General features: G+C 40.5%; 2 protein-coding genes across 13 annotated transcripts in view; one reads left to right on the forward strand and one right to left on the reverse strand.

Annotated features, from left to right (window-relative positions):
* LOC147030286 (heterogeneous nuclear ribonucleoprotein A1-like 2) overlaps positions 1–2,742 on the reverse strand; it is a 35,694-nt gene extending 32,952 nt beyond the window's left edge. For 5 of the 7 annotated variants that reach the window (XR_015056293.1, XR_015056294.1, XR_015056292.1 and 2 more), the window contains exons 1-2: positions 2,569–2,742; positions 2,237–2,344 (exon numbers count right to left, since the gene is read on the reverse strand). Coding sequence is in view for 4 of the 7 variants with exons in the window: in XM_085874185.1 (XP_085730311.1) it covers positions 2,237–2,344; positions 2,569–2,577 (117 nt within the window). In the remaining 3 variants the exon portion in view is untranslated. Of the gene's footprint in view, positions 1–2,236; positions 2,345–2,502 lie in introns of all 7 variants that reach the window. The other 2 variants (XM_085874187.1, XM_085874184.1) reach the window with 2 other exon arrangements.
* A 483-nt stretch (positions 2,743–3,225) lies between these two features.
* LOC147030287 (chromobox protein homolog 3-like) overlaps positions 3,226–23,920 on the forward strand; it is a 68,248-nt gene continuing 47,553 nt past the window's right edge. Inside the window, exons 1-3 of one of the 6 annotated variants that reach the window (XM_085874189.1) lie at positions 3,329–3,663; positions 5,640–5,705; positions 6,279–6,367. In XM_085874189.1, coding sequence (XP_085730315.1) covers positions 6,287–6,367 — 81 coding nt within the window. In that variant the 5' untranslated portion in view covers positions 3,329–3,663; positions 5,640–5,705; positions 6,279–6,286. Of the gene's footprint in view, positions 3,292–3,325; positions 3,664–5,639; positions 5,706–6,278; positions 6,368–21,544; positions 21,704–23,920 lie in introns of those variants that run through there. The other 5 variants (XM_085874193.1, XM_085874188.1, XM_085874194.1 and 2 more) reach the window with 5 other exon arrangements.

The following is a 23,920-nucleotide window of genomic DNA, read 5'->3' on the forward strand; positions in this document are numbered from 1 at the left end:
AGATCAGGTGAATTTTTTTTTGACCGTATCACATCGACGATTTTTTCCAACTTTGAAGACACGTGACTCGATAACCAGGACGAATTTCAAAAAACCGGCACAACCAAATTTAGATATTGTTCCATATTATCAGAATCAGAAGATAGAATCATAAACGGCGGAGGAGATAGATTTTGAAAATGGACGATTTTGCAACTTTGGAGTGACCTCGACGTTGACCTTGACCTTCAATCGGGTCAAAGGTCATAACATCGTGCATCCCTCATATACATCTACCCACATACCAAATATCAAGAAAATCGGAAGAAAAAAAATGGACGTACCTACATCGAGACTTGTTTTATAAGGTCATCTCATTGGAGATGACCTAAAAACGGCCTCCTCGTTCCTCTTTTTAAAAAATCCAGACCAACTGGTGTTTTTTGTCCATTTTATTTGGCCTTACGTCATTCATATGGTGTCTATTCTTACTGTTATGTATTCCAACATGCACGAGGGTATTGCATTTGGTTTCATTAAAGGGGAGCTGTCAGGTGATGGACAATTCCTGTACCAGTGTACCTTGTCCAAGTCAACTTGATCCTGGTTGTTAAATGTACCCATTATTTTGGTTTCATCAGCAGTACACAAGGTTGTTGATAAACTCTGACAGATCTTTAATAGATACGAGACGACCCGTGAACCTGTTGGGTTGCCGTTGTGACAGCGGTTGATAAAAAAATCATTTCAAAAAAAAAAAAAGATAAAAAAAGATAGCTGCAGCGAACTATACCGTTGAGGTTGTTTGCATTGATCAAATTCTCCCAAAGAGTACTTGACTGAATCGAGAATTGATTTTTGGGTCGCCGAAAATAGGTGACCCTTATCGTCAGTAATTCTGTCTGTTTGTTTGGATGTTTGTTCGTTTGTCATCAGCATAATTGGTAGTAAACGTGGGCAGATTTTAACCAAACTCGGGTGGTAGGTACATCTTCTGACCTAGTGCTTTGGAAATTGTGATGGTTGCTAGGGACGCTTTGGTTCCCTCGCAACAACCGAAAAACCTTCAAAATCGGTACCGTTCACGCGAAATCAATTCGGAAAGCCATTATCCCATGTTGGGCTATGAAATTTGGCACGAATGATCTACAGGTGATGCTCTATCAAATATATTCCGTTTTTTGTGATATATGGAAAACTTTACCCGCAGCGCCCCCTACAATTAGGGTATGCGTGAAAATTGAAGGCCCCCTAGCGACCAGGTGAGTGCATCGATACGAATGAAACTTTGCAGGTTCATGGTACTCAATGAGTCCTACAACTTTGCCTCAGGACATATTGACCGATTTCACTAAGGTCAGGGGTCAAAGGTCAATTAGTGCAAAAATCGATAATATGCGAGAGCTGGCGGTGCCTTTGCGCCAAATGCTACTCCTCCTAGGGTTATGGTCGGATGGTCATGAAAATTCACACTAATCGTCTGGAATACATTGTGCACAAACGATCAAGCCGGATTTTCGATTTAGATCTTTGTTCACCCACAGCACCCCCTTGAATTTTGGGGATTTCCGATTTCAAACCGCATTTTCGGTACTTTTCATTCAAATGGATACCGAGTAGTTATCAGGAGATGGAACTGGATGAGATTTGATATGCATAATCTTAAGGTGATTCCCCATCCGCTATATGACATCCATTTTGCTCTACATCTCATAGTTTCCATGCTCGGCGACCCATCGCCACCTACCGGCTTGTTTAATTATTTGTCTTTGCCCGATATGAACGAAACTTGATACTGCACACCGCAGGAGAATGGTGAGTAAGGTGGGCCGAAAATTTTGCGCCATCGTGTACCGTTTTGGCTGTATTTCAGGAATATACATACATCCATACATGATGAGAGTTTTAGTGATATATAGATAACAAAAACAAAATGGGTCCCAGTACACTGCCCTGTGATAAACCTTATTTATAGGATTCCAGTTTGAGCTCACTCCGTTGATTAGTGGCTCGTTGAAGTCTTCCTGCTCGGAATGCTCCAACCTAAGTGTGGTGCTTTCCTCCAATGCCGCATGATGCCACAACCTTCATCAGTAGTCTCTTGTGCGGAACAGCATCAAATACTTTGCAGAAGTCAAAATAAATAATATGCACTGCATCTTACAGTCTACAATGGACTCAGAGTCCACCAAACAGTCCATGATCAAAACAGTCCATAATGGACCCCAAAGGCCACAAAAAAAAACAACAAACTCACCACACATTCCATGATTTGACCCCATTTTTCAAAATACTTCCTCAGAGTCGCCTCGGTCGTATCAAACGATAAGCCTCCAACAAAAAGTTTCTTTATTTGCTCCGATTCCTGTAAAATCAAAAGGGCAAAGGTCGGCGGGGTCATTGTAATGGGTCGTTGGTACCACAAATGAACCACTTAAGAAGATTCAAGTAAAACCTTAAAGCAATTGATGTGAAAAAGATACAGCCATTGAACAATCCATCATAATCAGTGCTATTTTCTACCATTTGATCAAATGCAGACACATCCTTGATGAGAATCGTCTCAAACTATTGGATCGAAGGACTCACCCCTGGCATGACTCACAACGTCACCAAACAAAATCGAAACCAAACACAAAGCACCACAGCCAACCCCAAATTAAAGTTGTAAAAGCCCTTCCGGGTCATTGAAACGCAGATTCATGATTTATTTTTTTCTGCATCGTCTCACATTTAAAATTCCACTTGAAAAATGCGAACCAGTAATGTGTACAAACATTGTTGGCCATCGTCAACAAAATCATAATACAGTTCTCGATGAAAAATTGCCGCTTACATGTTTTTTTTTTTAGGGATTATTTATGTAAATAAATAATTTTAACGTCCTTTGTTACGACGTTGTAATCGAAAACTGTAAACTTTTCCTTCATAGAATACAAAAAATTTTTTACCGCCATTTATACACCGCCCAGTGTACTGTCTTGATGTTTCAATTTTATACGACAGGAGCCCACCTATTATTTCACATATTTAATTCAACGATTTAGAGCACTTCATAAATAATCCGATGTATTCGTTGTAATGTGATTATTAATAATATGAAGGGTGTGTTTGCTTACAACACCGTTCTGGCTACCTTGTTGTTGTTGTTGTTGTTGGGATAAAACACATACGTGAACATTTTTGATCAAAGATCGATTCATTAAAACTCAATTGTGCTTCTGTCCGATAATGTGTGCAATGATTGGAAAAGTGTTTGAGGAAAAAAGCAACAGGGCATGCACTTCCGGTGTGTTTTCATGTGCTTGAGCGGTGAGTGAACGCAGCCGCTGATTTGTCCTCCGTTCGTGTTTTTCATGATTTGTAGTCCGGATGCGGCACATTCTCACACCATTTGCTTGAAAGGAGTAGGCGTGCCGCTTTGCCGTTATTTTACTGTCGATTTTTTTTTGGTTTCGGTGAAGCGGACCATGTGCTAGTTAGGCCCAGCGGTTCTCATTTGGCGCGTTCAGGGTTCGGCGCGAAACTCCTCGTCGGTTTAACGCCTGGACTATCAAAACTCTTTTGGTGCGTGCCGTGTGTGTGTTTGCGTGTGTTCATCGCATTTAGGCCTTTCGTCATTGTCCTCTCGTACGAGCGAGTGAAGGCGCCAACCGGAAAAGCCATTGTCTGCAAGAAGGCACAGTAAGTCTCTTCCCCATTGGGCCCGTCCTTTTCGAAATGTACGGATTTTGTATAATGAATGTGAGGAAGAAGAGGCTTCCTGTTTTACTCGTGCGCGATCGCAGACCACGTGCTTTTTGAGTACAAAGTACAGGAGGGTGGTGAGACCCATCGTCATTCCGAACCATCTCTGCTCACGATGGAAGGGAATCGGAGTCGACCACGATCGATAGACTGGCATTACGGGTAGACTAGACCATGTGTAACGGGCAGATTGTTCTTACCCTCATGGTCTTTCATGGGCTAACTTTGTTATATCCATATGCCCAGCTATGGGGTGTGGCGACTCTCCCCCCCCCCCCCTTAGGGGGTTGATCCTTTTGGGATGCGAATATATACTACAAATGCTGCAAAGAGTAGGTCGGGTTGGCCTTCCCATTTCAACAGATGACTCGTGCTGTTTCGAACCCAGGTCCCAGGATTCAAATCTCTCAAGGTGGTTTTTCTTAGTCCTTGTAATCCATGTATATTGTATAAGTACACTGATCGTCTCCTAATATATTTGGTGTGTGTATGTGTGTGTGTGTGTGTTTGTACAAGCTCCTCCATGAGCATTAAATTGATGTCACAAAAATAAAGTTTGTTTTTTAGAGTTTGTACATACATTCTGAACAAAGTATGTTCCATAATCGAAGGCAGTGCAGAAGTGAAATGAGGGGGAAGAAGAAAACTGAGACTAATCATCCCTTTAAGAGGGTTGAAATGGGCTTCTCTTTTTCAGAAGTCTCAAGGTAGGACGTGGCTGCTGTAGAGGGTGCAATGTAGTGAAACTGAAGACAAAGAAGGAACCCAAAGAAGTTGAAAGATTGAGTCATCAGGAGGAACGTGGATAGGATTTCGGTTTCAACCGCGACTCCACAACCCTCAAACCCCATCCAGGCACAACCAAGTGGGCCTTAAGGAAACATTGATGTCACTTTCTGCCTTTTGTGCTGAAAAAGCGATGAGATTTATTCCCGGCCGAGATCGATTAAGGACATTTTTTTTTTTTAAAAATCTATACAATAAGAGAGAAACGCCGAATTTTGTTCCTGTTTTGCGACGTCAAATCAAATCGTATCCTCCTGAAAATTGGCAGGTATTTAAGTGACTATCTGGAAGGTGGCAAGATGAACTTTTCGTTATGAACTATCTATTTTATCTATTGTGAATTTTGGGGATGAAAATGGGCAGGGCACACCCACAATGCTCTTTAGAAGGAAGTAAAACCGTTACCACTTTCATTGAATAAGAAAGTAAAACCGCCTACCACGTTCATTGAAAATTGTGATTATCGACAGAAAAATGTTTCTTTTATCGATGGAATGAGCAATGAGTTTTCCTCACATTCATTCAAGTGAGTATTTATTTATTTTTATCCTTTCCTGACTTGCACTTCATAACCATCCCATATGCACAACAGGAATCGACAACAGAAGAAAAAAGCCAAAACGAAAGAAAGATTGCTATCTAGCTTGCCTTCCTTTAAGCCTTATCCTTAAAGCCAGCAAGCAACTGTTCAACAGTGCAAAACATTTAAACAGTGAAACAAAGATGCAGATTTGCATAACATTTGAACAGTGCAAAAAAGATGCAGGTGAGGTTTGCACTTGATTTGAACAGTCAACAGTGCAAAAAGACACAGTGTTGTATTCAGTAGTTTTGCAGGTTTGCATTTGAAAAGTGGAATGAAAGATGCAGGTGGTTTGCTTACCAGCATAATTTTCTGATCCAATCACTCTCGGCCTGTAATCAACTTCAAATTGTCTAATTGACTCAAATTATACTTCCATCCTCAAATTGTCAAGCGAAGATTTTTTTTCCTTTATTCACTGACTCACAACTCAGTCATCAGTCACTACTGAGCAAAAATTGTATTGCTACCCACCCTGTTTGGTAGAGTCTTCCTGCTCCAAATAAAGTAAAATAAAAGTAAAGCTATTCACTCTCCTTTTTAGCTGACCATCAAGTGAGATTGTACCTGAAAATCAGTTTGTGAGCTTGCAAGATCTTTCTACATTCCGGTAAGTCACTTTTATGTACTTGGAAACCCCACTTCAGTACTTGGAAGACCCATGACAGTACTTTGCAATCTCACTTTGCAATCTCACTGCAACACTTGAAAATTCACCTGCAGCACTTAGCAATTCAACTGCAACACTTGGTACTCCTGTTGCAGTACTTGAAATTCCCACAGCAGTATGTACTTGGAAATTCCACTTCATTCCTTAGAAATTCCACTGCAGCTCTGGGAAATCCCACTGCAGCTCTGGGAAATCCCACTGCAGCTCTCGGAAATCCCACTGCAGCACTGGGAAATCCCACTGCAGCACTGGGAAATCCCACTGCAGCACTGGGAAATCCCACTGCAGCACTGGGAAATCCCACTGCAGCACTGGGAAATCCCACTGCAGCACTGGGAAATCCCACTGCAGCACTGGGAAATCCCACTGCAGCACTGGGAAATCTCCATCATTCAGGCCATACACGTGCATGAAAAGGCCATGCACCCAAAATAATCTGGGGGGCTACATATTCCAAGAACTAAAATCCATTAATTGAAGCGCACATTACTAATCACTTTTATATGTTTCCAGGTGGTAACATGCCGAGAACACCGAAACGAAGAAGAATTTCCCAGCGATTACCAGAAGTCCGTGCACAAAGAAACGCAAGACGACGGAAGGTGGCTTGATGTACTTTTTGTTATGAACTAACTATTATCTATTGTGAATTTTGGGGGTGAAAATGGGCAGGACAAACCCAATGTTCTGAAGAAGGAAGTAAAACCATGACCACTTTCATTGAACAAGAAAGTAAAACAGCCTACCATGTTCATTGAAAATTGTGATTATCGACGGAAAAATGTTTCTTTTATCGATGGAATGAGCAATGAGGTTTCCTTGCATTCATTCAGGTGAGTAGTTTTTTTTTTTATCCTTTCCTGACTTGCACTTCATAACCATCCCCTACTCACCTTTATTTGTAGACAACAGAAGAAAAAGGCCAAAACTAAAAACCCAAAACTAAAGAAAGTTTGCAATCTAGCTTGCCTTCCTTTAAGCCTTAACCTTAAAGCCAGCAAGCTGCTGTGAAACAGTGCAAAACATTTGAACAGTGAAAAAAAGATGCAGGTTAGGTTTGCTCTTGATTTGAACAGTCAAGAGTGCAAAAAGACACAGTGTTGTATTCGATAGTTTTGCAGGTTAGCATTTGAAAAGTAGAATGAAAGATGCAGGTGGTTTGCTTCCCAGCATACTTTTCTGATCCAATCATTCTCGGCCTGCAATCAATGTCAAATTGTCCAATTGACTCAAATTATAATACCGTCCTCAAATTGTGAAGCTAAGATTTTCTTTCATTATCCACTGACTCACAACTTAGTTATCAGTCACTACTGAGCAAAAATTGTACAGCTACCCCCCCTGTTTGGTGGAGTCTTCCTGCTCCAAATAAAAGTAAAGTTATTCACTCTCCTTTTTAGCTGACCATCAAGTAAGATTGTACTTGAAAATCAGTTTGTGAGCTTGCAAGATCTTACTTCATTCCAGTAAGTCGCTTTTATGTACTTGTAAACCCCACTTCAGTAATTGGAAGACCCACTACAGCACTTAGTAATTCAACTGCAACACTTGGTACTCCTGTTGCAGTACTTGGAAATTCCACTGCAGCACTGGGAAATTCCACTGCAGCACTGGGAAATTCCACTGCAGCACTGGGAAATTCCACTGCAGCACTGGGAAATCCCACTGCAGCACTGGGAAATCCCACTGCAGCACTGGGAAATCCCACTGCAGCACTGGGAAATCCCACTGCAGCACTGGTAATTCTCCATCATTCAGGCCATACACGTGCATGAAAAGGCCATGCACCCAAAAGAATCTGGGGGGGGGGGCTATATATTCCAAGAACTAAAATCTGTTGATTGAAATGCACATTACTAATCACTTTTATATGTTTCCAGGTGGTAACATGCTGAGAACACCAAAACGAAGAATAATTTCCCAGCGATTACCAGAAGTCCATGCACAATGGAACGCAAGACAACAGCTGCAGTTGCCAGCGGTCGCACGAGCCTACACAAATGATGAAAATGTGTTCTTCCTTGAAACAGATATTGGAGAAATGGAAATAGCATGTAACTACTGTGAGGCAAAAAAAATTGCTGGCGAGCCACCAGGATTTTGCTGTGCCGAACGTACTCCTGTGCGTGGTTTGTGGTCGTTGTACGGTCAATGACAGGAAGGTTGTAGTTATCCAGAGTTTGACCTCCTTGTGCGAGGATGTAGTCTTCTATTTCCATCAAGCAAAGATTGTACATTTCCTCTGCATGGTCGTCGTCAACATGGACGTTGTGGCGATGGAAAAAAAAATCCTCTGCTCGCGCAGCTTTATGATCATTCCAGAGTGCGAGTGGGTTACTTCACAAAAAAATCAACAGGACAATGAATAATTTCCAAAGATTTTGCCGGCTCTGTCCAATAGTTGCCTCTCACAAGGCATTATGTAGATGGTTGTCATCCTCTGCAAGTCCCTTCGCCAGATATGCCTCTCAAAGTTGGTCGGATTACACCTTCATGACTCCTGAGATCTTTGAACGATGTCGGACTATGTTCTTGGTGAAGCAGCATGCGTAAAAAATAGCACTCTGATTGTTTTGGATTGACTGTGTAAACTCTACCGATAGCAGGGCTTCTGAATACACCAGGAAATTGTGGTTCTGGAGTTCCCCTCTTGCGTCTATTCCACTTTTTGTTGCAAGAATCCCATGTGTAATACTCTGGAACTTTGTGATAATTGAGTGTTTTCGCGAACTCATCCGTACGGCAAATGATGAAGAATTCTGTCAGAGTTGTCTTTGGTGGTCCCGCTCTGGCGCGCACATCAGCATTGCTATCGTCAAAGTACATTCGCTGGCCATTCTCCAGGTGAATAGCCAGCTGCATCACTGGTGGATAGTGTTCATGCATCGGGAAGCCCAAGATTCGGTGAGCAGCTTCCATGGAACCCACGAACCTGGCTTCTTGATATTGTTGTATCTCATCATTACTTTGTCCACCTTCAATGGTGAAGATCGCTTGGTCACTTCCCTGGTTTACATACTTCAGCACATATTTCACACTTTTGACTGAAGTACAAATTTCAACGTTCGTGTGGCACTTCATTTGTTTTAAAAGCCCAGGGTTGTGAATTACAACCCACCGATTGTCTATAACGTGCTCAATACGCTGTCCTTTTACAATCTTGGTGATTGCGATTACATTCCCTCCATCCTCTGGGGAGTGCCTGCGGTACTTGGGATAGATATCTTTCCATTGTTCCGTCGCTTCCATAAAATCCTTCGGGAACATTTTTGAGCAGGATCCGTCCTTCACACATGGCCTGTTTCTTTTGAAAGGGCCGCATGGTCCATGGATCATGTTGCATTTCACCAGTTCGTGCAGTTGAAGTTCCAAATCCGGACATGGTATTTTCGTAGATATGACTTGATCAATATCGTCGGGTCTGATTTTGCTTCCTGGGGATAGCCAGAGTAGTATGTGCACATGAGGGTGCCCTCTTTTCTGGAATTCGATAGAATACAGCCATGCCAGCAAGTCACCAAAAGCTCTATTCTTCAAGAGATTCATCAGTTTCTTCAATTTCAAATGAAAAACACGACAGACGATATCTGGTTGGTCTGATGCTGTTTGTTTCAGTAGAAGATTTTCTGTAATTTCTGACCATTTTGGATTAGTAGTAGAGGTTATGAACAGATCTGGTCTGCCATACTTCCGCACGTATGCGATGGCATCTTGGGTGCGCTCGTACATATAGCGCGGACCGCCGGTGAATGTAGATGGTAACACGATCCTTTGCCCCACGTTCCACGGATCACAGTCGTGATTAAATATAGCGTCTCTGAAGTTTTGGTAGCTGTCTGCTCTTCGAGCTTTCTGTTCCCGTCTGAGAAAATGTAATCGTTCTGTTTCTATCTTCCAGTACATGTCAACTAAAAATCGCTGGAACAGTCTGCGGCACAGTAACAAATGATTAGTCTGTCGACACATGATATGGTATGCGTAAAACTGCATTTGCGTTATTTTGTGTGCAGCGGCTGACTGCAAATATACGCTCCATCTGTCTGTGCCATAAGGAAACAGGATTGGGTACTGCAGAGTGTCATACGCACAGTGTAATTCTGATATATGCTGTCATGCTCCATCACGCTGGTGTAACACAATATCTCTGGTCGCAGTTGGTTCGTTCGGCATTAGTTACTTCATCACCGGATGGTGCATTGTAACGGTGAGGATGTTGTGTGGCCGGCTGCTTGTTTTCATGGATGACAATCCTAAGATCTTCTCTTCCGTCTTGGTTCATGCTTTCAACAACCGTTTTCAGGTTTCTGACATATTTGTTGTTCTCATGCAATAACTATGTGAGCTTCGTTACGATGTGTGGCTTCATACCAGTACCGATGGCCAAACGTGCTTCATGTTCGGCTCATCTGCTGTCAATGAAATAAATTTGCAGAAACTGTCGAGGCGTATTGTCTTGTGGATGGAGACTTCCAATTTTGTGACACACTTGGCATTGGACAGTAAAATTCGGATCCTATCCATGAATCTGTTGTCTCGTGCAGCCAAAGCTCGTCATTTGAAATGCGATATTATAAAAACGTACGTTCAGAAGGAAATGGTTGGAATAATTATTTGTTCTGTTGAGCAGTGACAGTAGATATTGAGGTGGCGTTGGGAATAAATCCAATTGGATTTTTCCACTTGCACAGCAAAATCCTGGTGGCTCGCCAGCAAAAAATTTTGCCTCACAGTAGTTACATGCTATTTCCATTTCTCCAATATCTGTTTCAAGGAAGAACACATTTTCATCATTCGTGTAGGCTCGTGGGCCCGTTGGCAACTGCAGCTGTCGTCTTGCGTTCCTTCGTGGGACCGCTGGCAACTGCAGCTGTCGTCTTGCGTTCCTTTGTGCACGGACTTCTGATAATCGCTAGGAAATTCTTCTTCGTTTCGGTGTTCTTGGCATGTTACCACCTGGAAACATATAAAAGTGATGAGTAATGTGCGTTTCAATCAACGGATTTTAGTTCTTGGAATATAGATCCCCCAGATTATTTTGGGTGCGTGGCCTTTTCATGCACGTGTATGGCCTGAATGATGGATGTATGTATGGATGGAGATTTACCAGTGCTACAGTGAGATTTACCAGTGCTGCAGTGGGATTTCCCAGTGCTGCAATGGGATTTCCCAGTGCTGCAATGGGATTTCCCAGTGCTGCAGTGGGATTTCCCAGTGCTGCAGTGGGATTTCCCAGTGCTGCAGTGGGATTTCCCAGTGCTGCAGTGGGATTTCCCAGTGCTGCAGTGGGATTTCCCAGTGCTGCAGTGGGATTTCCCAGTGCTGCAGTGGGATTTCCCAGTGCTGCAGTGGGATTTCCCAGTGCTGCAGTGGGATTTCCCAGTGCTGCAGTGGGATTTCCCAGTGCTGCAGTGGGATTTCCCAGTGCTGCAGTGGGATTTCCCAGTGCTGCAGTGGGATTTCCCAGTGCTGCAGTGGGATTTCCCAGTGCTGCAGTGGGATTTCCCAGTGCTGCAGTGGGATTTCCAAGTTATGCAGTGGAATTTCCAAGTACTGCAACAGGAGTAGCAAATGTTGCAGTTGAATTTTCAAGTACTGCAGTGGGTCTTCCAAGTACTGAAGTGGGGTTTCCAAGTACATAAAAGTGACTTCCTGGAATGTAGTAAGATCTTCCAAGCTCACAAACAGATTTTCAGGTACAATCTCACTTGATGGTCAGCTAAAAAGGAGGGTGAATACCTTTACTTTTATTTTACTTTATTTGAAGCAGGATGACTCCACCAAACAGGGTGGGTAGCTGTACAATTTATGCTCAGTAGTGACTGATGACTGAGTTGTGAGTCAGTGGAGAAAGAAAAAAAAATCTTAGCTTGACAATTTGAAGTTGATTACAGGCCGAGAGTGATTGGATCAGAAAAGTATGCTGGTAAGCAAACCACATTCATCTTTCATTCTATTTTTCAAATGCAAACCTGCAAAACTACCGAATACAACACTGTCTTTTTGCACTGTAGACTTCAAATCAAGAGCAAACCTCACCTACATCTTTTTTGCACTGTTCAAATGTTATGCAAATCTGCATCTTTGTTTAAATGTTTTGCACTGTTGAACAGTAGCTTGCTGGCTTCAAGGATAAGGCTTAAAGGAAGGCAAGCGAGATAGCAATCTTTTTTTAGTTTTGGCTTTTTTCTTTTGTTGTTGACAAATAAAGGTGCATATGGGATGGTTATGAAGTGCAAGCCAGGAAAGGATAAAAAAAAATTACTCACCTGAATGAATGTGAGGAAACCTCATTGCTCATTCCATCGATAAAATAAACATTTTTCCGTCGATAATCACAATTTTCAATAAACGTGGTAGGCGGTTTTACTTTCTTATTCAATGAAAGTGGTAACCGTTCTACTTCTTTCTTGAGAGCATTGGATGTGTCCTGCCCATTTTCACCTCCAATATTCACAATAGATTATAGTTGGTTCATAACGAAAAGTACATCTCGCCACCTTCACGATAGTAAATTAAATACCTGCCAATTTTCAGGAGGATACAATTTGATTTGACGCCACAAAACGGGAATAAAATTCGGCGTTTCTCTCTTATTGTATAGATATCGATATATTGTATAGATATATGTCTATATCATTGATCATCTGGATTTTTTTTTTTTTAAGTTAGGAGGAGGCCTTTTTTATTTTTCGTATTTTTTTTTTCAAGATGGCCACCAAAGTTTTCGGTCAAAATGGCCATTGAGTCATTCCACCTCATATCACTGGAGGCCTCCCAGTTGACCCCCTCAGATTTACTTTAAACTTTCATAAAAAGTTCCCAGGTATCAAAATGAAGCTGCGTAAAATTTTAGGTCCATAAATGCGGTCAACTCCGAGATATTGAAGGTTGAAAATGTGGTTGTGGCCCTGTTTTCTGGTCGTTGCGAGCATCACAAAATGAACGGCTGCTTTTAAACTCCCACAACTTTTTAAATGTTAATGCTGGAGCCTTGAAATTTTCAGAGATTATTCTTCTATAACTGCTCTGTAAGAAACAGACATAAAACGGAGTATACCTCTATTAATTGTTATGACCTGATCAGTTTAAATCCAGAAAAAAAATGTTGGTTTTGTATGAAGACCCAACTTTGAGACCCCATATATTTTTATTGACCCATCCCAGAAGCTTGAATTTTTTTCGGGTAATAACTGTATGGTAGTAGTATTCAAATACATGTTTACTTTTCTTAATCAGTCATATATAATACAGTCATGATCCCTCAAAAATTGAAAATTTTCATTTTCCCCCAGAATTCAGGTGAGGATTGCAAATATATGACAAGGTATACCACTTCAAATTGTTCACCATTGGAAAGAGCATATTCAAGTTTACAAAAGTGTCAAATATCAAAGTGGTATAATGTTTCGATCAATATTTTTAAATATTTGAATAAATGATGTTCTGCCAGTGCTGTTTGTGTTGTGTGTGTTATTTAATGAACAGTCCTTTTACATGTAGTACATATGTGTAGTACATGTATATACAATGTGCATACATATATATCATCTGCTATTAGGATACCATGAACACAATACTTTGAAATTTGAATTTGTAATTCTTTGTTTCTCATTTGTAAATAGCAAGAGCTTAACTCATCTGGTTGGGGCTAAAAATAGAACTCAGGAATAGTGGCTGATCTGCTGGTGTCAGCAGTGTATATCGTTACATTCAAGGGAGGACATTTGTTGGGTTCCTTTGGTCCATGTAATGAAAGTTATTGATGCTCCCCTAACATCAATTGGGAGGCAGTACAAGCTTGCACCTGACTTGAAAAAGCAGATCAAGGACCTATTCAAATCATTTACGTGAAATGTTTTATTACATTGTAATTGCAGTATGTGATATATTTTTGTATTATAAATTTGAATCGTAGAACTAATTATTCATGATTACCATGGTGCCCACACCATGCACACACTTCATGTATTCACGACTGTGTTAACAACAGTTTTAAAACTAGAGGGGGAGCACTCGAGAGTGCAAAACCTCTGCCGCCAATACTGCTGGGTCACTCAAGTGAACCTTATATCTTATTCATTAAATATGATGTCAACAGTGCTGACAGTTATAGTTCTTTTCTCCAACATTTTTTTTGGGGCGGGGGGGTTGGAAAACACTTAAAACATGTAGAAAAAAAAAAAAGAAATTGAAATTTTGTTGAAAAAAAAGTTGCAAAAATTTTTTTTTCTCGAACAATTTTTTTTTGGGGGGGGGTGGAAATCACTTAAAACATGTAGAAATGCAAAAAAAAATTGGGGGGGTAACAATTTTTTTGGGGGGGGGGGTGGAAATCACTTAAAACATGTCGAAATGCAAAAAAAATTTCTCGAACAATTTTTTTGGGGAGGGGGGGGGACTAAGTCCAAATCTAATGGCATGATCCTTGGACCATACCGAACCCCCCCCCCACCAAGTTTCGTCGAAATCCGTCAAGGAGTTTTTCCGTAATTCTGTTCACACACAAACAAACAAACAGAAAGGGGTGAAAACAGTAACCTCCGATGATCTTCGATGGCAGAGGTTAAAAATAGAATATATATATATATATATTTTTTAAATATACCACTTTGATATTTGACACTTTTGTAAACTTGAATATGCTCTTTCCAATGGTGATCAATTTGAAGTGGTATACCTTGTCATATATTTGCAATCCTCACCTGAATTTCGGGGAAAAATGAAAATTTTCAATTTTTGAGGGATCCTGACTATTATATATGACTGATTAAGAAAAGTAAACGTATTTGAATACTACTACCATACAGTTATTACATGAAAAAATTTCAAGCTTCTGGGATGGGTCAATAAAAATATATGGGGTCTCAAAGTTGGGTCTTCATACAAAACCAACATTTTTTTTTTCTGGATTTCAACTGATCAGGTCATAAAATTTAACAGAGGTATACTCAGTTTTATGTTTGTTTCTTACAGAGCAGTTATAGAAGAATAATCTGAAAATTTCAAGGCTCGAGCATTCAAATTAAAAAAGTTGTACCAGTTTAAAAGTTGCTGTTCATTTTGTGATGCTCGCAACGACCATAAAAATTGGGCCACAACCACATTTTCAACCCTCAATATCTCGGAGTTGACCACATCTATGGACCTAAAATTTTACACAGCTTCATTATGATACCTGGGAACTATTTTATGAAAGTTTAAAGTAAATCTGAGGGGTCAACTGGGAACATTTTTCTTAAATTTGGTGATTTCAGATGGAATGACTCCACTGACATTTTCATTCAAGGACTCTTCACATTTATTGCACAGAAACACTTAAAAATCAATAGTTTTTAAATAATCACACATCATACACATTATCTTCATCTACTTGTGTGTGGAATAAGCTAATATTTCCTAATTTTTTTCAGCTTTTTTATTTTGTACATCTTTCCATCTACATCATACACATTATGGACACCTACATCTAATCATACGTTATGCTTTTATAGTTGTCTGGTGTGTCGCCAATTTAATTCATGAAAAATACATGTTCTAATTATTTTTATTGTTCTAACCAGTAAAGCTATATCATTACAGGGTGTGTAGGAAGAAAAAAAGATGAAATTTACATTGACTTTGTTTTATAATTTATAAGTGACTGTGTCCTTCCCAATTTAATTGTTTTTAGAAAACGTGTCAGGTATATGACCCATGTCATTAGAATTTACATGTTTAACATTTATAAATACACTATCTACACGCCAGTTTTTGATGTGAGGGTGGGGTGGCTGGCACGTCGGCTACATGAACTACTTCTCTTTTTTGTTGTGTAAAACTGATGGGGACTGCATGACTCAACAGCCAAGTTTATGACCATGTACATGGCATGCCTTTTTTTTTTAACCCCCTCCCCCTCCCCCCCCAAAAAAAGCAGAAATCATGCACCTGACGTGCTAGTTTTTTTTACCTCCCCCCTCCCGCCCCCACAAATCATGTACCTGACATGCCAGTTTTATTACCTCCTCCCCATTACCCCCCCCCCCCACAAGTTATGTTCCTGATATGCCAGTGACATGATCCATATATCAAACATGTCAGTTTTCTTCCCCCAAAGAAATATCATGACCTGGGTCATGTACCTGACATGTCACCAGCACACTCACGGCACCTATTAAAATACAATCCACAGTTCAAAACAAATGTATTTAAATGTATGGCAACATTCAAAAAAAAACTACACACTTCGTGCATATTCAAATTATTCACGATGCCATCTTTCCATATAGATCTTCAGTAAATATTTATTTAAATACACAGATTTACACACGTACTGTTTGGTCTTGCTCCTGTATGGCCTCTCCCTGGTCCAACTTCCCACAAGCGAAATCGGAGAAAACGTCACACAGGGAGCGTCACCCATCAAGAATTGTTCTAGCATACCATGGCTTGAGGACTTTAGTTCCCTTCCGAATTTGCAAGCACATGAAAACCATCTTCACAAATGAAAATCGTCACGGAAGCGGGAAAAGGCACGGCAAAGGAAAGCGCAGTGATCATAAATCGGCAGCACAGCACTCAATGCTGCGGCTCAGTTATAAAAATAAATGATCGATTCAGAGAATGGTGCAAATTGTGCACAAAGATATGGATTTTTTGTTTTTCGGATGTTTGACAAAATAAATAACAAAAAAAAGGAAGCGGGCGGGGACGATCAACTGGTGTTTTTGTTTGTTTTTTTTTGCCTAAGTTATGAGGAGCGGCCGAAGGAGATTGGGCTTTACTTATTAGAAAGATGGTGCTTATGAGCAGATCTTGTAATAGATGTTTAAGTTAATGAAGGGTTTAGACAAAATAAATACAGATGTTTTTCAGCACAATAGACAGTGACATTATTAGGAGACGATTGTGTGAGAGTAAAGAGGAGAGTTAAGACAGGAGTAAGGTAAGGGAGTAGTTGATGCATGGAATTATCTCCCTGAAAAGGTAGTGGTCGTAAAATTGTCGATAAGTTTGAAATATGTCTCCAGACGTATTGGATATAGAGGGGTACATGTACATTGGCAGGACTGGTAGTTAGATTTGGATTTTTTTCCTGTGTAGTGATTGTCTGGGGAAGGCTCTCAAAAGGTAAATATCCTTCTCATGTGTAATCCTGCATCTGTGCTCACCCCTTCCCCCCCCCCCCCACGCAAGTAAGTTAAAAATATATAATCATGAAAATGTATGTGCTGATGTTGTCTATGCTTGCTCTACTGTTCTCATCCCCATTGAATCACTCCCCCACCACCTCTTCATCCTCACCTCCCCCCCCCCGCCCCAATAGATTAAAGGTGATAAATTGAATTGATATTGTGGAGATGCAGCACTGGTCTGATAGACCGAATGGCTTTATGCACCTAAGTACCTTGTGTATGTTACTCTCCAACCCACTCCTTCCTTCAAGTCCATGGTGTTGCCTTGTGATGTGTCGAAGTAATTTTACATTTACATGTCAACGTGCATGCATGCACACACCACCATCATCATTAAATTAACACTTAAAGGCCCAGTCACACTTTGACGTTTTAGCCAGCAATGGCAACGTATTAAAATGTATGTAAAACGCTGGCTTACGTTGAACTTTTGATGTTTTTTTTTTTTAAAGATTCGGACGTATTCATAACGACTTGGTCTTATGCATAACGTATTAGTAACGGACACAGAACGTTTCGTTGTGTTATAGATAACTTATACCAACGAATGCTGAACCTGTTGTCGGCCTTCACGACCTATGCCCAACGATAGTCTAACTTATGCATAGCGCGCTGCACGCATTGCCGACGATGACGTGGCGTAGGTTATGGAAAGGCTGCCGCACAATGATTCAAATCATAACCGCCGCAGAAATGTAAGTGTCAACATCGCAGTCACACCTTGGCGATCTTGCCAGCGTATGCCGACCTCTGAAAAATGCGTCTAAAACGCTGGCGCACGTCGAATACGGTATGGTTAAGTTTGGTATGCGTGAATAGAACGCTAAAGTACGCTACCATACGTCGTAGTAAGTGGAGTACGTCTTGTAATTTTGAACATGTTGAAAATTTTACGACGTACTTGCCGTATGACACACACTCCGCATGCGATGGGAATAAGTTGTACGCACGATATGCGATCGTTGACACACATCGACACATCGACACACGTTACTTGAAAGGTGCTCATAAGCCGAAACACGTCAAGTTAATGGTTCGCCTCAGTGTTCCAGACTCCCGGTTTTTTTTTTTCTTCGGTATGACTGTGTTCAGTGTACAGTGCGGTTATGATTTAAATCGTTGAGCGGCAGCCTATTAATTATATTATATTATAACCGCACTAGAAATCGAAGTGTCAAAATCACCATCATACCGAAGGAAGGAAGAAAAAAAACCAAAAAAAAAACCAGGGAGTCTGGAACACTGACGCTAACCATTACCTTGATGTGTTTCGACTTATGAGCACCTTACAAGTAACGTGTGTCAACGATCGCGTGACGTGCCTACAACTAATGGCCAGCGTTATGCGGAACGAGTGAGTCATACGCTGGCATAAGTCTTAAAATTTCAAGCATGGAAAATTTGAGGACAACCGAAAAGTACAACGTTTCAAGCTAGCATACAACGACGTATGGCAGTGTTTTTCAGCGTGCTCTCAATGTTATCAAAACTTACCCATAACGTATTCGACGTGTACCAGCGTTTTAGACAAATTTTCCAAAAATCGGCATAAGCTGGCTAAAACGTCAAGGTGTGACTGGGCCTTAAGGCACACCTACACATACATATTCATCCTCTATTACATTTGCGCGCTTTAAAGCATATATTTGCTTTTAGCAATAATAAATTGCGATGTATTAATTAATTGTGCTGAGCCTGTGGCACTTAACTGCATGTTTCTTTCTGTATTTTTATTTGTGTGACCCCTTGAGAATGTTCTGTTTGTCCTTGCTTGTAGCAACCCTTATCTGCCTGGGGCCTTGGAGCAGTTTGCTTAATTTTTATCTGCCTGAGGTCTTGTAGCTTAAATGCTCACCTCAACTGATCTTACTGCCAGATGTATCTTGTGTTTTTGTTTTTCTTTTGTTGTTTTTTTCTAAACTTTCTTTCGCAATATAACCGCACTGACATTTTTCTTTGTATATAGAAGAGGGTGCTTCAGTCCAGAAAATTCAGAGAAGGTTTCACCATTGCTTGGTGGTCTTTCTCTCTATACATGTATGCTTAAGTAATTCAACTCTGTGATATGGAAGATTCAGATTTCTTCCACACTTGTCAGGTCTCTTTCTGGTAGGTCCTCTCCAAGATCGCCTCCCTCACTTTAAAATGTACAATTTAGCAGCAAAACAGGCCGCAGTTTCATGTAAAGGGGCAAATGGAGTGTGGGACTTGTTTCTTGTTGTGTGAGGTTTGACACCTGAAAGCTGTAAGAGTCCCATATCTGCATTATACTTTAAAGACCATGCAAGTTTCATAAACCTGCTTCAATAATTTATTTATATATGGCCTTGACATGAAACGGTTGATTGGGGAGACAGACCGGTTCTAAGTATACAACTGGTAAAAGTCGCATAGACCAAAGTTAAACTATATAGCCACATGAGGTTCATCGACCTGCCTCAATATATTGACATGGACAGTGCCTTCAGAAAGTATTCACACCCCTTGACTTTTTCACATTTTGTTGTATTGCAGCCTGAATTTATAATGAATTAAATTGAGATTTTTTTAATTTTTTAGTCCCTTTTGGACTTGGTCCAAAACAAGGGCTTATGGATTTGGTCTCAATTTTCATGTGCGTGTGTCCGCAACCATATCTCGGACATGTATGGACTGATTTTATTCGTACTTGGCCCAAAGACAACAAATGATGGTACACATACAGTCGTGGCCAAAAATATTGGCACCCTTGCACTTTTTTTTCAAATAATGCACCATTTCTTCCAGAAAGTTTGTGAAATTAATAAATCTTTTGGTATCCACATATGTATTTCCTTTGTTTGCAGTGGAACAAAGCAAAAAAAGCTGAAAAATTAGGAAATCTTAGCTTATTCCACACACAAATCCTAAAATAGCCTGGACAATATTATTGGCACCATTTAGAAGTTGTTTGAAATGATTCGATTTCAAGCAGGTGATTCTCATTCACTTTGGAATTGAACTCACCTGCGGTGAGTTAAAGGTGCCTGCAATATAAAAATTACTACCAGTTTGAAGAAAGAAAAAGAGTCATTCTGCTGTTTTGTGTCGGCTTGTACCACAATGAGCATGGAGAAAAAAGAAAATCGGAGAATTGCCTGAGGTCAGATAAGATTGCAGTTATGCATAATCTATCTCAAGGCTACAAGTCCATCTCCAGAGACCTTGATGTTCCTGTGTCCACCACATGCAATGTTATCTGGAAGTTGAAGGCCCATGGTACTGGAGCCAACCTCCCTGGATGTGGCCACAAGAGAAAACTTGATCGAAAATTGCAGTGAAGGATCATTTAAATGATGGAGAAAGCACCTCGATCAACTGCCAAACAGATTCAAGCTGACCTTCAGACACAAGGTACGACAGTTTCAACTCGCACCATCCATCGCCAACTCATTGAAAGGGGGTTCTATGGTAGGAGACCCAGGAGGACCCCACTGTTGAGAGAGGGACAAAAGAAAGCCTGACTGGAGTTTTCCAAAATGCACCGAAACAAGCCAAGATCCTTCTGGGAGAATGTCCTGTGGATAGACGAGACCAAATTAGAGCTTTTTGGCAAAGCACATCATCTCTATGTTTATGGAAAACAAAATGAAGCCTTCAAAAATAAGAACACCTTCCCTGCAGTCAAACATGGAGGATGTTCAGTGATGTTTTGGGGTTGCTGTGCTGACTCTGGCACTGAGTACCTTGAATGTGTGCATGGCATCATGAATGGAACCTTGAATGTGTGCATGGAATGAGTGCATTCAGGAGATTACCAAGGCATTTTGGTGTCCAATGTTCAACCCAGTATCAGAAAGCTGGGTCTCCGTCGAAGGTCATGCGTGTTGTAGCAGGACAATGACCCCAAACACTTCAAAGAACACCCAGGAATGGTTCAAGACAAAACCCAGGACTGTTCTAAGGTGACCAGCAATGAGTCCAGATCTGAATCCCATTGAACACCTGTGGGGAGATCTGAAAACAGCTGTTGGGAGAAGACACCCTTCAAATATGGGAGAACTAGAGCACTTTGCACAAGAAGAGGGCCAAACTGACAGTCGAGAGGTGTAGGAAGCTCATTCATGCCAAAAGGTAGTGCTTCACTGCAGTTATTTTATCCAAAGGCCATGCTACCAAATATTTTGTCGAGGTTGTCAATTTTGTCAATGCCATTTCTTTTTATTTTCCAATTTCAAAGGATATATTAAGTTCTGAATCAACAACAAAGGTTTTGTGATATTGACAGTAAAATAAAGAATTATGGAGACCAAATACTTTTGTCAGTTTAAGCTAATTTTTAGAAAAAATTTTGTTACTTGAAAAAAGTGCAAGGGTGCCAATGTTTTTGGCCACGACTCGATGCAAGTCTTTTTTTTTAATTCAAGATCAAATCCAAGATGGCCGACTGGCAACTATTTTCGTTGTAAACGAGAAGGGCACTCGGTGGAGCGCATGCCTCTGTCACGTAATGCCTGATCCACAAGAACATCTCTGGCCCAATACATTTTTGAAATATCATGTTATACAGCACTGCGTATATCGTTTTTGGCCCAATCTCTCAATGGTGAAGAAGAACTTTAAAGATTAAATAATTCTCTTGTCCAGATCCAGATCTTCACCAAAATCGAATCGGTTCGTCCTTGCCACACACCGAACATGCCCACGAAATTTCACCCGGATCCGTCCACAACTTTTGGAGACATCCTGTGCACAAACAGACAGAAAGGGGTGAAAACACAACCACCTCCACCTTCGGTGACTGAGGTAAAAAGCCTGATGTCGAACCATTTCTCGAACCACCTTCCCCAACCATTTCTCGTACGTGCATTTTCTGATGTTGTTCAAACTTGGCACACAGATAAGGAATGATGGCTTTTGCGCATAATTTCATTTCAAAATCAGATCCAAGATTACCGACTTGTGGCCATTTTGTTACTTAAATGTGTCCCCAACCATTTCTCAGACATGTATGGTCCAATTTTTCTTCAAACTTGGAACAAGCACAGTACATGATGGCATACACATGCTCCTCACTTTATTTTGTGATCTGATCAAAGATGGCCGACTGGTGGACTGGGCTATCCCTTTAATTACATTTTCGCTGTACATAACTCCGTACAGCAAAATTACTAAAATGATGGGGGCTCCGACATTTGTTGTCTTGATCTATACATAAGATGTCTTGAAGTGGAATTTTTATTTTTTTTAATGTTACAAATTAATTAAAAATGAAAGGCTGAAATGTCTTGCGTCAGTAGTAGGGGAATGTTGGTTCTGAGACGAGACCATTTTCACAGGACACTTGCATACATTCGCTTATGCTCGATCTGCTCTTTTTGCTCGCTGTCGCTCTCACCTGTTCAAGGTCTTGTCTCAAAACCAACATTCCCCTCATACTCTGGGGGCTTAGTTATTACTGGTCTTTCACCACACTAACATCTTTCCATTAAACTCATCTTGAGGAGAGAGCCATTGAATATTTGTTTATGCTCTATTTTAGGAAATAACTTGATTTTGCTTATAACCCTCATCGCCATTGAGTATATTGATAAATAATATGTTGGAACTTGGTTATTGGTTTAAATATTGTTGAGTAAAGATGAAATTAAAAACCTCTCTCAATGTTCTGGTCTGAATACCTCCTGAGCCTCATGTCATTTTGAGATTGCAGTACATTTTCCTCTTTTTTTTTTTTCCATTGATTTATTGACGTCCAGTAAATCTTTTTATTCCCTCTGGCACCGAAGGTGAAGGAGGTTATGTTTTCACCCCTTTCTGTTTGTTCATTGCCGGAATCCTTCGGATTTCGGCAATTATGTTGGTCGGTTGTGTGTGTCATTCTGTGTGTCTGTCTGTCTGTCTGTCTTTGTTTGTGTGTTTGTTTACCCTGTAGCAGTCACACCATTTCAGTGATCATGACCAAACTGGGTAGAGATGTAGGCCATAGTCCAACTTAGACACTTGTCATTTTTGGTGAATCTAGGTCAAAGGTCAAGGTCACCGAAAAACCGAAATTCTTATTTTTGCAATAACGTCCGCTAAAATGGTCATATTGACTTCAAATGAAATCCAAAATGTGCTTCTTCTAATACTGCATCCAACCATATGTCTCATTGGGGTGTCACACCAACACCCTTCTTAGCGGTCAGGGGTCGAATGTCAGGGGGGGTCGGGTCAAAACTTTCAAATTGCGATAAAAACGCCATTTCAAGTCCGATTGACTTTCAAGTTATGTTAATGACCAAACTAAGTGTTATAACTCATTAAACAGGAGCACTATCGACTTGTAAGAACCAAATTGATTTCCAGGTTTTTCTTTTTTCAGAGATCATGGAGATATGACAAAGTTATTGCTGCAATTCTTTGCTCAATGAGCAATTTCATTTGTTTGTTTATGTGTGGGATATTTCAAAAAATTGTGGATGAATTCGGATGAAATTTTGTGGACAGGTTGGGTGTGTGACGAGGACAACCAGATTAGATTTTGATGAAGATCCGGATCAGACTACGAGCATTTTTGTTTTTTAGTGATTCTTTACGAGCACATTGAGAGATGGGGCTAAAAATGATATATAGCAAGATATTTCAAAAAGTTGTGGATGGATTCAGACAAAACTTGGTGGACAGGTTGGGTGTGTGGTAAGGACGAATTGATTCGATTTTGGTGAAGATCAGAATCCGGAAATGCATACGAGAATTATTTGATTTCGGCTAAGCGCATGTAAGTGGTTACCACTCTGTTTCAAAAATGTAAAAAAATGAAGTTTGTTCCATTGCCTTCTCACTACATTTTCCTGAAAGTGTAAGTCTAACTGAGTTCAGAACAAAAAACCATATAGCTTAATTAAATATATATATATATATACCGAAATATGATACTTTGAAGAAGGGGTACCTATTCTGATGGTTTTGCGAGTTTTCAATGAAATTACCTAATTTTTCTTTTTTTCTTTTTTGGCAAAATAAATGAAGGTCATAGTA

The sequence above is a fragment of the Eptatretus burgeri genome, chromosome 3, assembly GCF_056783735.1.
Source record: "Eptatretus burgeri isolate ZD-2024b chromosome 3, Ebu_testis_v1, whole genome shotgun sequence".
Taxonomy (NCBI): Eukaryota; Metazoa; Chordata; class Myxini; order Myxiniformes; family Myxinidae; genus Eptatretus; species Eptatretus burgeri.